The sequence below is a fragment of the Pinus tabuliformis genome, chromosome Q, assembly GCF_031772625.1.
Source record: "Pinus tabuliformis cultivar Carrire ecotype Pingquan chromosome Q, CPIR1, whole genome shotgun sequence".
Lineage (NCBI taxonomy): Eukaryota > Viridiplantae > Streptophyta > Pinopsida > Pinales > Pinaceae > Pinus > Pinus tabuliformis.
Window position 1 is genome coordinate 264,215,839 of NC_142296.1, and position 12,450 is coordinate 264,228,288.

At 36.1% G+C, this 12,450-nt stretch overlaps 2 protein-coding genes across 2 annotated transcripts; one reads left to right on the forward strand and one right to left on the reverse strand.

Moving 5' to 3' along the window:
- Positions 1 to 7,535: 7,535 nt before the first annotated feature.
- Positions 7,536 to 8,957, reverse strand: LOC149219191 (uncharacterized). The gene has a single exon (XM_089386736.1). It carries the CDS (start codon positions 8,955 to 8,957, stop codon positions 7,536 to 7,538), a length of 1,422 nt encoding a protein of 473 aa, XP_089242862.1.
- Positions 8,958 to 10,972: 2,015 nt separating this feature from the next.
- LOC149219192 (uncharacterized) lies at positions 10,973 to 12,214 on the forward strand. The gene has a single exon (XM_089382542.1). It carries the CDS (start codon positions 11,140 to 11,142, stop codon positions 11,626 to 11,628), a length of 489 nt encoding a protein of 162 aa, XP_089238668.1. The 5' UTR covers positions 10,973 to 11,139; the 3' UTR covers positions 11,629 to 12,214.
- Positions 12,215 to 12,450: the final 236 nt, after the last annotated feature.

Here is a 12,450-nt window from a genome sequence, read left to right on the forward strand (position 1 = left end):
GTTCAAGAGAAGTCACTCAAATAATTCACCTATGTCTCATCCACTGTAATACATTCACGCTCCATTCTTTCATGACCGTCACCTTGAACCCTGTATCATCAGACCGTTTTCACCTTCAAAATCATTTACTCCGTTCCGTGTCGTAGATGTGGGATTCATTAACGCCCTCCTACAGCGGGTTGCTTCTTGTCGACATCAGCTCATTATCCAAGAAGTCGACTTAGGGACAACCCTTTCAGTACTTTGAAAGGGTTCTTATTAATACCATCTATCTAATAACATGGCCCGTTTGCACCTAACTGTGGTCCCATCATTAAATGTGGGTTAACCACTTACAATTATTAATATGGGATTTATTGACTCTTTACTTAACTGTAACTATGACTCGATCCTATTACATAAATAAGGGGGTTAGGGTGGGACCCTAACATAAGATAACTTGACAATCTGAGCAATACGCTGCCTTAACAGTGCGAAGTATTGGAATTGAGGGTTAGGGCTGTGCGAAGGTCAGTCGTACCCTTTCACAGAGGTATCGAAGGGAGGAATAAGGGCTTAGGTAGACAGAGCTATAGTACTTAATGGCCTATGCAAAGGCAGGAATAGAAGGAATAAAATGACATCACAACCATCTCAGGGTGCGAAAACTTGGTTCCGGCATCCCCCACACTACTTCGGGTGAGACTTTGGTCCGCGCTCTGTGGGCTAATGCCAAAAGGTCCAGTAGTGTAAGGATTTGTTTGGCTAATTAACACTGAACCTAGGTTAGGCCCCATCAAGCCAACAAAAATACACAATACAAACCTTCAACATCAATAATAGGACTCCTAAGAACCATCCCAACCTTTATGCTAACCAGCCCCTGAGTCCTACTGAGGTTTTAGACTTCTTTACCTTGGGAAGCTCTAATGCTATGGGCATGCTAACATCTTGGGGGCTCTAGATGCTTTCATGACAAGGCATGCTAGCATCCATAGACTATTTTTCTTAGTGTTTTGCAACCATCCTGGGGATTTGAGCCACTTTTTCAGGCCCAGAGCCTAGGTCACTGCCCAAAATTGAATGACACCTTCAGAACACTAAGATAACAGGGAAATAATGTTGCGAAAGTAAATACTTGAATAATCCCTTAACTAGACCTAGACTAGCCATGACAGGCATTTCATCAAACATATCACAAATATGTAATCTATAGGTGTAAATAACATATTTAAGCATATGGATCTCATACTTATCTGAGAATCCTAATAACCATTGTTCCCTCGTATCATTTGTTGCATTATCATCTATTAGGTCATAGATATATTGTCCATTCATTTACAAGTAAAAACATATTGAGAGCCATACATAGCCACTGCCATAAAACAAATACATAATCAACATAAGAGCAACATAAATACCAATGAAATCATAGCCATATGATCCACATATAAACCAATATAATACTCATAGACATACAACTACAAATAACCTCATATTAATGATGCAAAATCCAAACCCGGGATGGGACTACCACATACCACCCGACCATAGAATGGTTGAGCCAAATATCTCTTTAACGATTCACCCCCATGCCATATTCCAAGCATGAATGTGGGACTCAAACCAAAAGAACCAACCAAGGCATCCCGAGGATAAACCATCTCACCCTCATCAATAGAAATCGGGCTTTACCATGATCTCTACCAGATCACTAGGCCAAAGAAGCATGGATGCCACCGTATTTCTCCACCTACACCATGAGGAATTTTTATGTCTCCTAGTCTCTCGGGCTATACTGCAATCCAAGCCCAAATCACTAGGCCCTAAATAAGGACCCACTCTCCAGGATTTACTGCATATCCCTAACCCAAGATTACTAAGCCCAATGAAGAGAAAACCACCTCTTGTCTTTACTGTATATCCTACCATTCATCAGTAAGTATTCCTAGGCCCACCGAGGCAACACAATCTTGGATTTACCACAACCCATACTCTGGCTCAGGGGTCACTAGACCAATGGCTTTACTGTGATCCACAATATGGTTCAGGGACCACTAGGCCATTTGCTCTATTATTCGGAGATCCACCTCACTCATCTTTGAATCCATCCAGAAATTCTGCTCAACAAAAACATGAGAAACCCATTACACCATGGCTATCCATAAATGGAAAGGCTAGACTGAAAACACTATTACACCTGGAGAAACCCATGCCATAACAAAAAAGAACCACATGCGATACCATGCATGCCAAATCTAGCAAGGAAAATACACATGCAAATTGATACCTCCAAAGAATCCTACTTAATTGATTGATCTTGCCTTTCCCTGCTTGATCTTTGCTTTCTCTTGCCTCCTTTTCCTTTCTTGATTCAATGCCAAAATGCTCCAAGAAAACTCTAAGTGTCCAAGAGTGAGAGAAAAAGAGAGAATAATGAGAGAGCTCCAAAACTAAACTGACAAAAGGTTACCAACTGATCCTCAGAAGATTTTTTTAATGAGGCCTCTATTTTCTTCATTTTCCATTATTTTCCTTCATTTTTCTCCTCACATGCAACCTGTGACCTTTCACCTTCCTTTTCACCTAATTTCCATTATTTTCATAAATAAATGTGCCAAAAATTCCCTTTTGCCTTTGCCAAATTAACTTAGCCATAATATATCGAACGAAAACCCATGCTAGGATGTCTTTCCCACCGTTTAGCTTAGAATACATTTCCCATCACCATGGCTTTATATATTTTACATGGAATTTTCACCAGGGTTGTTACAATCTAGACATCTTTTCCTGGAATGAAAATATTTTAGTTATGCCTTTCAAACTGTAGCATGACCATCTTCATGCCTTCATCCTTCAAGAAGGAATATACTCAGTTAAGTCATAATTCTTCTTCCAAGAACCTGTCCTAAATGATGGTTCTCAACGGAGGATCCTGATGATCCTTTTTGCAAAATGACTACCTCTAACATTTAGAAAATATTTGAATGAATAGTGATATGCAAGATGATCCAAATATTCTCATTCATTTTATCTAGATAACTATTTTCCAAAGAAACTTAATCATGTAGATTTTGTCTTCTACTATCATATTCTTTCTTCTATGATGCCATGATTCATAATAAAAAAAAAAACTCTTTTAGATAATGCAATGATGGATGTTTACTCTTTTAGTCATCAATGAAATTGTTGCAATCAATTCCTTTGGGGTACTTAAAATTCCCTCCTTCCATCATACTCATCATTTTCAAGTACAAGCATGAGTGTTTCTATCCTTCTTATCTTGCTTCCTTTATGTACTTGCATTTTTTACCAAGTACAACCAAGAAAAATATACAAAGATAGGAGCATATTACCAATATTGTCATTCTACGGTTCCCATGGTTTCTCAGAGGGTGCACCTTTATGGTTTTATTTACAAACCTTTCTTAATTTTGGTGGAAACATTAGCCCTAGGGTTTCAACTTTCAAGTCCCAGATTTTACTCACTTCAACCCTTGCTAGTGTTTTACCATATACACTAGATTATCCTTACAAGACTTTATTTGCAAACCCTAGAATTTATACTTTGATTATTATGGTTTCTATAGAGGGAGCAACCAAAATAGGGTTAGGGTTTTTCATCTTTTCTAGAGTTTTCTAATCCAAATCTCATCTAGGGTTTATGAATCCTATATACCAAAAAATTTCAAGAATGTAAGATATACAAACCCTAAATTCCTATAAAGCATGCTACAAACTTAATTACTTTACACACCCTTTATCTTTTAAATAATCAACATGAGATTGACACAAATTAAGAAGAGTGTACCTTTGAAAAAATTACCTCACTTCTTCCTTGTAGATATCTCAATTCTAATCATCCTCTAGCAAATGCATACTTTTCTTCTCTAACAACAAAAACCTTTTGTTGAGAATTTTTGATCATATTTCAAACATTTAGGTTGGATTCTTTGCTTGAGTGAGTCCTTATAGTGACCAAATGCAACAATATAGACTAGCCAACGCGGGAATGAATTATGTGTCCTTAGTAGACCAATTAAGTAGCTTATCATTACTATAGCAAAATGAAAACATTCTTCTTAATTACATAATATTTCTTCCAGATTTCTTCTTAATTATGGTGTAGATAGAGCCTTACTCATTCTATGCTAGCCAACTTATTGAGCCATGTTTCTATAATTTCGACCTTAGTTTTTAGTTGTAAATTCCAGTCTTGTCAAACCACGATAATATGATTACTATAAACTCAATAATGCTACAAGATTTTCCATTAAGCATACCAAAAGCCATTAATGAGTTACTTCTGTGATTATGCCTAAGATCTTCACTGTCATTTAAGAATAACTTTATAGGTCTCATTGATGTGAGCAACCCATTGCAATCGTTCCATGGTAATGTATGTAATAATCCATATCAATGAGCTATAGTAAAATAGAGTGATGTCATAATGTAAGGGAGATCAATAGAAATGTGATTTATGAATCACCATTCCACAGGGCAATCACAATGCAAGCATTCAAGTTACTATAGAGTCAGCATATATCCACACCATAGTGATCTATTGCATATAGTGATATTCAAACTCAAGCTATAGAAAATGAACCATCTCAAAATTTATTGGTGGGCCATCAGAGTATATCGAACCATAGACTCATGTCATCAACAGACTCATGTTATTATGCAAGTAGTGCAAACCATCACTGAGTTATAAATATCGAGCCCTTGTCAAAAGAATAGTGGTGTGATAAATATATAGTGATGCCTCTTAGAAAAATCAAGGATTCATTTCCAAGATCATATGAGACGCGAAAAAGAAATTCCAAACTTCCAAACTATTGTATACATAGAAGGACCCATGAGTCATTGATATGAGCCATTGTAATAATGCAACCCCTTTCTATTATATGAAATAAGTCTCATCTTTTTGTGTGAGACATAGCAAAACACACACACACACACACACACACACACACATATATATATATTGATTAATAATGCTATATAGAGAAATTCCGCATAATATGTGATACATGCATGCGAGCTTCACCTCGTAGAGAGATTCTTCGTAATACGAGTCATGCTAAAGTGAATTCATACAATATTTCAAAGATCTATATGTATATTATACCGTATGGGCCACAAGAATAAAAAATTGCATATCTTGGCCACAAGAATGAATAATTGTGATTTACTATTAATATGTGAGAAGAGTACTTTGTGTGAGACATCGGATAAGTAGGTTACATGAACTGTAGAGAATTATCACCAATAATCACATCTTCTAGAGACGTTCTCAAATCACAAGAGCTTTTATGAATCACAAAATAATATAGCAAGCCACAACAAATCATTGAAGAAATGAAAGTGAATCCTCCAAAATGTTAGGTCCATATACTACTAGTGTGGCCCCTTATTGTTATTAGTGCAACCCATTTACTGTATTTTTGTGCCCATGTAAGTCCCCATATTATTATTGTTGTGCCTCATAGAAGCCCATTATTGTTATTATTGTGTCTTACAATATTATTTTTATATAGGCTTTGGTTATATTGTGACCCCTTATACTCATATATATAGAAAGGAGGTATTGTCATTTGTATCATCCAAGAATTACTCATTCGTGAAATGTAAATGAGTTTTCCCCCTTGAAGAAGAGGCTTATTTTGAAGTCGTTGATCTATCTCTTCCTCTATTTCTTGAGCTGGTGGCATAACATTTAGTATTAGAGCTTTGGATTCTAGGGTTTTGCTGCTTCAAACAGGCTATCATGGAATTTTCACTATAATTTTTTTTATACAAAGCTTCAAAAGTCAAATTAAAACCAATTTGAGCTGAAATTTTGATGAACCTCGTGTACGAATTTCATATTTTCTCTTGCTATATTTTCAAATATATGATCCAAGAAAGTTAGTGTTTGTGCACAGTCCAGAATTCGATCTCAAATAGGTGACCTTGGGAAAATCGTTATAACTTTCTGTCCAAGAATCAGATTCAAATTTCGTAAAAAGTAACATAAAAAAGACGTATCGTAGTGTGTTGGCTATCATTTTCAGGGATGAAAGTTGAAACAATGACACATAGCACTTTGTATAAAATATATAAAAACTAAAATTTTGATTATATTTCATTTTCCATCTATTTTATTTAATTATTACCTTCCACATTACCCCACTTCTCCTGGGTATTCCTTTGCACCTCTAGGTAATATTGCTAGTTATCTATTTGCAAAATAACTCATGAATCCATACACCTTCATAAATGGAGCATTTTAACCCACTACGAAATAGACCCGATTTTCACGCGTATGTGATGTGATAATAACTAAAATTTATTGTTTAAATAATATTTATTGATTTTGATGTGGTATTTGATGTTAGAATAACTAAAATTGATAGGATATGTGATTTTAGAATAACTAAATTTGAATACTCATTTATTCAAATTTTGGCTTCCAAATATTTATATAATAGTTTGGTATCCATACCTTCATATGCTTTCCCTTTGGGATTTAGAGTTCCTTCATTGTATTGCAACGGCAACAGCTACGTGCACTGCAATGAGTCGTTACTAGGCTGGTGACAATAGTATATTATATTGTTCGGTTGCTTGTGCAATGTTACCTATTCTTCTCAGTGAATATTTTAATTCTAATTCTAATTGTATTTAGTATGTCTGAGAGACTACTATGTATAAACGCAATTTACAGTCAAGAGTGATGACAGTGTACAACTCATTGTTCTTTTATTGGTTTCCGCGGAACAAATCCTTGTCTAAGTTATTTATGGTTTACTGAATATCACACTGAACATTAGGAAGAGCTTTGTTTTACAAAAGAAAATTCAAACCCAAACCAAAAGAAATTTAAACCTGGGAATCAATTGCACTTAGCATTTGCTCCAGATATCGTTTCTCACACATGTAATTGGACTTGGCATGTGGGAGGAAAGTAATTGTATTTTACTTTTAAATTTATATTGTGTTGATCTATCATGATAATTAATAATAGATTTTTTAAAAATAAGATAGATATTAAATTAATATATTAAAGTCAATATTAAATTAAAAATGTTGAATATTAAATAATTAAATGTTTAATATTTAGGATTTTTTTTTTTTTTTTTTCCGAAGAAAAAAGAGAATTTTTTATTAAGAAAATAAAAAGTTACATTCTGTATGCTTTGAGCAATCCTGATGACTCATATGATTGCTGATTTGACATTCTGTAAGACACAAAAATCTCAGTCTTTTTTGACTGATTGTGGATGTTAAAATGTATCCGATACTGCTGTAAAAAAGTCTGATAGTAACTGTCTAGTCTTCCTCCCTTCAGGAGGCTTAGGACATTTAACAGAAATATATTTTAGGGTCTCCTTCAGAGAAGGAAAACAACCCCTTACATGGCTGTAAGATCACTTAGAACCAGCTGATATGAACAAAAAGATATAGAGTTTTCCTGTTTTGTAGTGCTCAAAAAAATAACAATATAAAAGAAGTTGTAACAGATATAACATTGGAGCCCATGAACCAGAAACAAAAAGAAAGACGAGCCGCGATCACTGTGGTGGAGCAAAAGGAGGCTGAAACGAGGTGGAGGACTGCCCCTGTCTTAGTTCTACTATTGACCAGCTTCCCAGATCTTGCTGTAAACCAGCCTTAGAAAGCTGGTATGCTTCCTCGTTTTTGTCCCTGTAGACATGGGAGATGATAAAACTATTAAATGATGACTTTAAAAGCAATATTTCTTCTAAAATAATCTTCAGAATTTGGTTTTGACATATAGCACTCTCACTAACCCAGTTTATGACATTCAAAGAGTCTCCAAAGATTTGAATTGTGAAGATGTTTCTTTGAAGTAACCAGCAAAGAAGAAGGCGCAAGGCAGACAGCTCAGCAAAATTATTTGTGCCAAGTCCTAGACTTACAGAAGCTTTTAGGGAGTGTTCAGGATTCAAATGAATGCACAATCCTGCTCCAGCCTTGTTGTTCTGGGATGCTCCGTCAAAAAAGGCCCATGGAATGCCCTCCTGGATAATAACAGGATTGTGATGAATGTGAGGACTTTTTGCTTCAGGGATTGGGATGGCAGAGTAAATGGCTGCACAATTTATAGCTATGACAGATGCGGGAGTGTCCTTGTCTTGAAACAGGGTTTTATTTCTCGCTAACCATACCCCCCAAAAAAAGATAAGAGGTAGATTTCTCATGTTTCCCTCCGGGTAGTTCTGCCACCATCTACTCCAAGCTTCTTCCAAAGGTTCTAACCCCCACTGTGCCTTTAAGTTGAGCAGACTGATTAACTCCTCCCAGATTTTTTTTGAAACTGCACAAGATGCAAAGAGATGACTTATTGATTCCTCTTCTATTTTGCACAATGGGCACCTCCCTGGCCCAACTAAGTATCTGGCTCGTAAAATGTCCCAGGTTGGAACTTTCCTTTTAAGCATACACCATAAGAAGATCCTAGCCTTTGCTGGGCATTTTAACTTCCAAATGTGTTTCGACCACCATTCTGGTATTCCCCAACCTTTCTTTTGCATTAAGAAGGTATATCCATCTTTTGGGGAATATTCACCTGTTTTCCCCTGCGCCCAGATCAGCAAATCAGATTCGTTTTTAAGCCTGACATTGGAACGATGTAGTTCTTGAATGAAAGAGCACCATTCGTTCTTCCACCTGATGTTTATTCCTAATTCTTCGACATTTTTCCAAGCCTGTCCCCATAAAGTAGAATGGCCTGTTTTCTCCACCTGGTTTAGAGTAAAAATGCCCTTACTATCTAGATGTCTGAGAAAGCCAGGAGATAAGGCAAAGGCTTCATTACAACCTACCCAGGGGTCCCTGCCAATTCTTATATGTCTTCCATCTCCTATCTTCCACGCCAATCCTTGTTCAATCACAGAGAAAGCCTCCACCGTGGCTTTCCAAATGGCTGAGACATTCTTCTTTTTCTTTTCCTTTCCAAATGGCTGAGACATTCTTCTTTTTCTTTTCCTGGCTCCGAATCCAATCTTCCAAAGGGACTGGATCTATGTACTTTCTTTTGACCACCCTTGTCCATAGATTCTCCAACGAAAATTTAGGATCTATTTTTATATTAAACTAAAAATAAATTAAATAAATTAAGTTGATTTAGACTTGATCTCCTCACAGAAATAAATTAAATTTGACTAAATTGTATTTAAAAAATCCAAACTTAAAATACATAAATTAATAAAAAAATCATAATAAATAATAAAAATTCAATATTATAAATAAAAGTCAAATAAAAATAAATTTTGATAATGGTGAATATGATAATTAAAACCTGACTGAGGGATCGATTGAGACCTGGGCGGATCTCGATTTACACCAGACGACAATACACTTGACACAGATTCGGCCACTAACCCGTCATCGGTGAGCACATGCATAACTACACTTTCAGCGCATGCATAACTACACTTCTGATGATCAATCTCTTGATTTAGGAATTGTTTTTAGTGTGATTTTTTTGTAAGTTTTTCGGGTGGATTTGTTTAATTTTTTTAATGTTAGTTAGGGATTCATTGAAATCACAAGTTTGATGAGCAAACCATAATATAAGAGGTTTTTCAGATGGCTGAACCCATATATACAGTCAAAAAACTAATTTAAATAACACAAATCAAGATTTCACTATAAATTTTTTGGCCCCAGCATGAAAAACTCCAAAAATACAACTCCATTAAAAACTCCAAAAATACAACTCCAAAATACAACTCCATTAATTTATGGTACATTCTTGTTAACTGGCTTCTACCAACAAATCAGACTTACTAGAAATATATGACTTACTAGAAATATATGAGAAATACTCCAAAAAAATTGCACTAAAGACTGTCTTTAACTCCATTAGTGCAAAGACAACTCAACTCCATTAATTTATGATACCTGTATTCTCTGTTCTTGCTAACTCAAGACGAACTATGACTTCGACTAATAAATCCGACCTACTAGAGATATACTAGAGATACTTCGTCTATACTAGAGATACTTCGTCCATCTTAATAACTTGTTGCCTTCATCGTGTCATAATGGTGAATATGATAATTTTTTAATTAAAATTAAAAGCAAGTAATAAAAATTTGTTTGAACTCATTATTAATAATTAAATTAAATATGCTCCATCAAGGTTTTAAATATTAGTTTTTCTACCCAATATCTTCATCTGGGATACAGATTCCGGCAATATCTTATAATTCAATAGAAAGCAGAGAGGTTAATTGTTTGAACTTATTTGAACTCATTATTAATAATTAAATTGAATATGCTCCATCAAGGTTTTAAAGACTAGTTTTTCTACGCAGCATCTTTATCTCGGTTACCGATTCCAGATCCCAAAAATATCTTGTAATCCAATAAATAGAAAGGAGAAAGGTTAATTGTTTGTTTGAATGAAGTCATTACTGTCCATTAGTAGGAAGCAGAGAGGTTAATTGTTTGAACTTGTTTGAAAACATTACTGTTCATCGGTAAAATTCCAAAATATTTCCAAATTCTTCCAACCAAATTCCAAAATATTTCCAAATTCTTCCAACCAAGTTAGATAAGCTGGATACCTCTTATGTCAAAAATTGTGCAATTATTCAAGCGACTCCCTCTCAGTTCAAAAGTTTATAAGCTGGATACCTCTTATGTCAAAAGTTGTGCAATTATTCAAGCGACTCCCTCTCATTTCAAAAGTTTTGGAATTATTTAAGGGACCCAGAAACTTCAAAACAAAACTGAAAGAATATAAAAAATAGATTAGATTTTATTTAGATTTGACATTTCAAAAACTATTTTAGATTAAATCCATACACCTCGTGAGAAAAACAAGCTCAACACAAATAAAAGATAAAAGATAAATAAGTGCAGACAAACAATTCGGTCAAGAAAAGTGAAATTTCCATAAACAATAAAAGATTCCAGACTCCACTGCTCCTAAGAAAAGTTAAAGAGCTATAAAAATTGAAGATGTACAGTCATCCCATCCACACGGAAGCGAGGTTGACCAAGCCTGCCCCGTCGCTGGATCATTGATCATCCATAGGAGAATCCCACATGGGAACTTGATTTAGCAAAATCAGGAGGAGGCGGGGCAACAATTTGTTAAGGGTTCAGGGTTTCCGATAGATATCCGCCGTCAAAGCAAAAGCCATGGAAAGAGGAGAAAAGGAGCTCCAGTTACTCGGCGGTGAGGAAGAGACCTTCAATACCCTTCTCTGCTCCTCCCGCTGTGGCCTAGTGCGCACTCTGGCTTTCACTCTGCTTCTCCCTCTGGCCTTTGCAACTCTGGTGCTATGCCAGATGTTCGGCCCTCTCGTGCTTTATAAATCCAATAACGACTTCTTCTATACGATCACCAAACCCGTCGAGTCGGTAACCCTGGAATCGAGGGGCTCTCAACGGCTCCCGATGGCGAACGGAGTTTATGAATTTTGGTTGCTGTCCACTGCGGCGGTCATGTACACGGCGGCTTCCATCTATACGGCCAACGAAGCTTCCTTTGCGAACACTTTGACCGTCGTTACCAGGTCTTGGAAGCCCCTGGCAGTAACTCTCCTCTGGTTTTTTACAGTAGTCTTGGCCTATACAACGGTCTACGTATTGGCCTTTTTCCTGGTTATGTACAGCGTGGGGTTCTAAAAATATGTGAATTCAAGAGAGTTTATTTTCAATTCAATTCCGGTACTCGCCTTTTTCTTCTGTGTCCTTGTGTATATAAACATGGTTGGGTACCTGGCCAGCGTTACATCTGCGTCACAGGAACAATATTACGGCCCAGCTGCCTTGCGGAGGAGGAGGCGCATCATCAAGGGAAAACGGACAACTGTATTGTCGCTCTTTATGCTTTACTTCGTATTTAGCCAAAGCGCTGGACTTTTTGGGTATGCAGTGGCTGAGCTAGAGAGTCGCCGGGGTGCATGGATAGTGAATAGGGCGGTGCATGCCATATTCCTTGGTGGGTTGTTGTGCTTGGTTATGTTCTGGGGCTTGGTGATGCAGACCGAGCTGTAATCATTAAAGCAAAAGTACTTTCGTCGTGCGTATACCAGGTATAGATAGACTACCGCCTTTTCCTATTCTCACTTGGAGATTTATAAGATAACCAACAGTGTACAACATACAAAATAAAGTTTCAGACCTCGCAGTTACTTACTGGACAGATGGCCTTATGTTCAAGGTTTCCAGGTTAATAAATAAACTTAGATACAAGAATACGCATTGGATTCCATAATACAACTAGTGCTTTTATTTTTTATTTTAATCTATGATGGGCGAAGCCAAAATCAGTTTCAATGTTATTGGAAAAGTAATTTGTCTTATATAGAAAACAATTTGGATTTTGTTGTGAATAGAAAACAATATACATACTAATAAAAAAATTTAAATAAATATTTCCAGTCTGCAAAACTAAAATTCAGGCATGGTCCAGAACGCAACTTGTTTTTTCATGTGTTTAGGGAT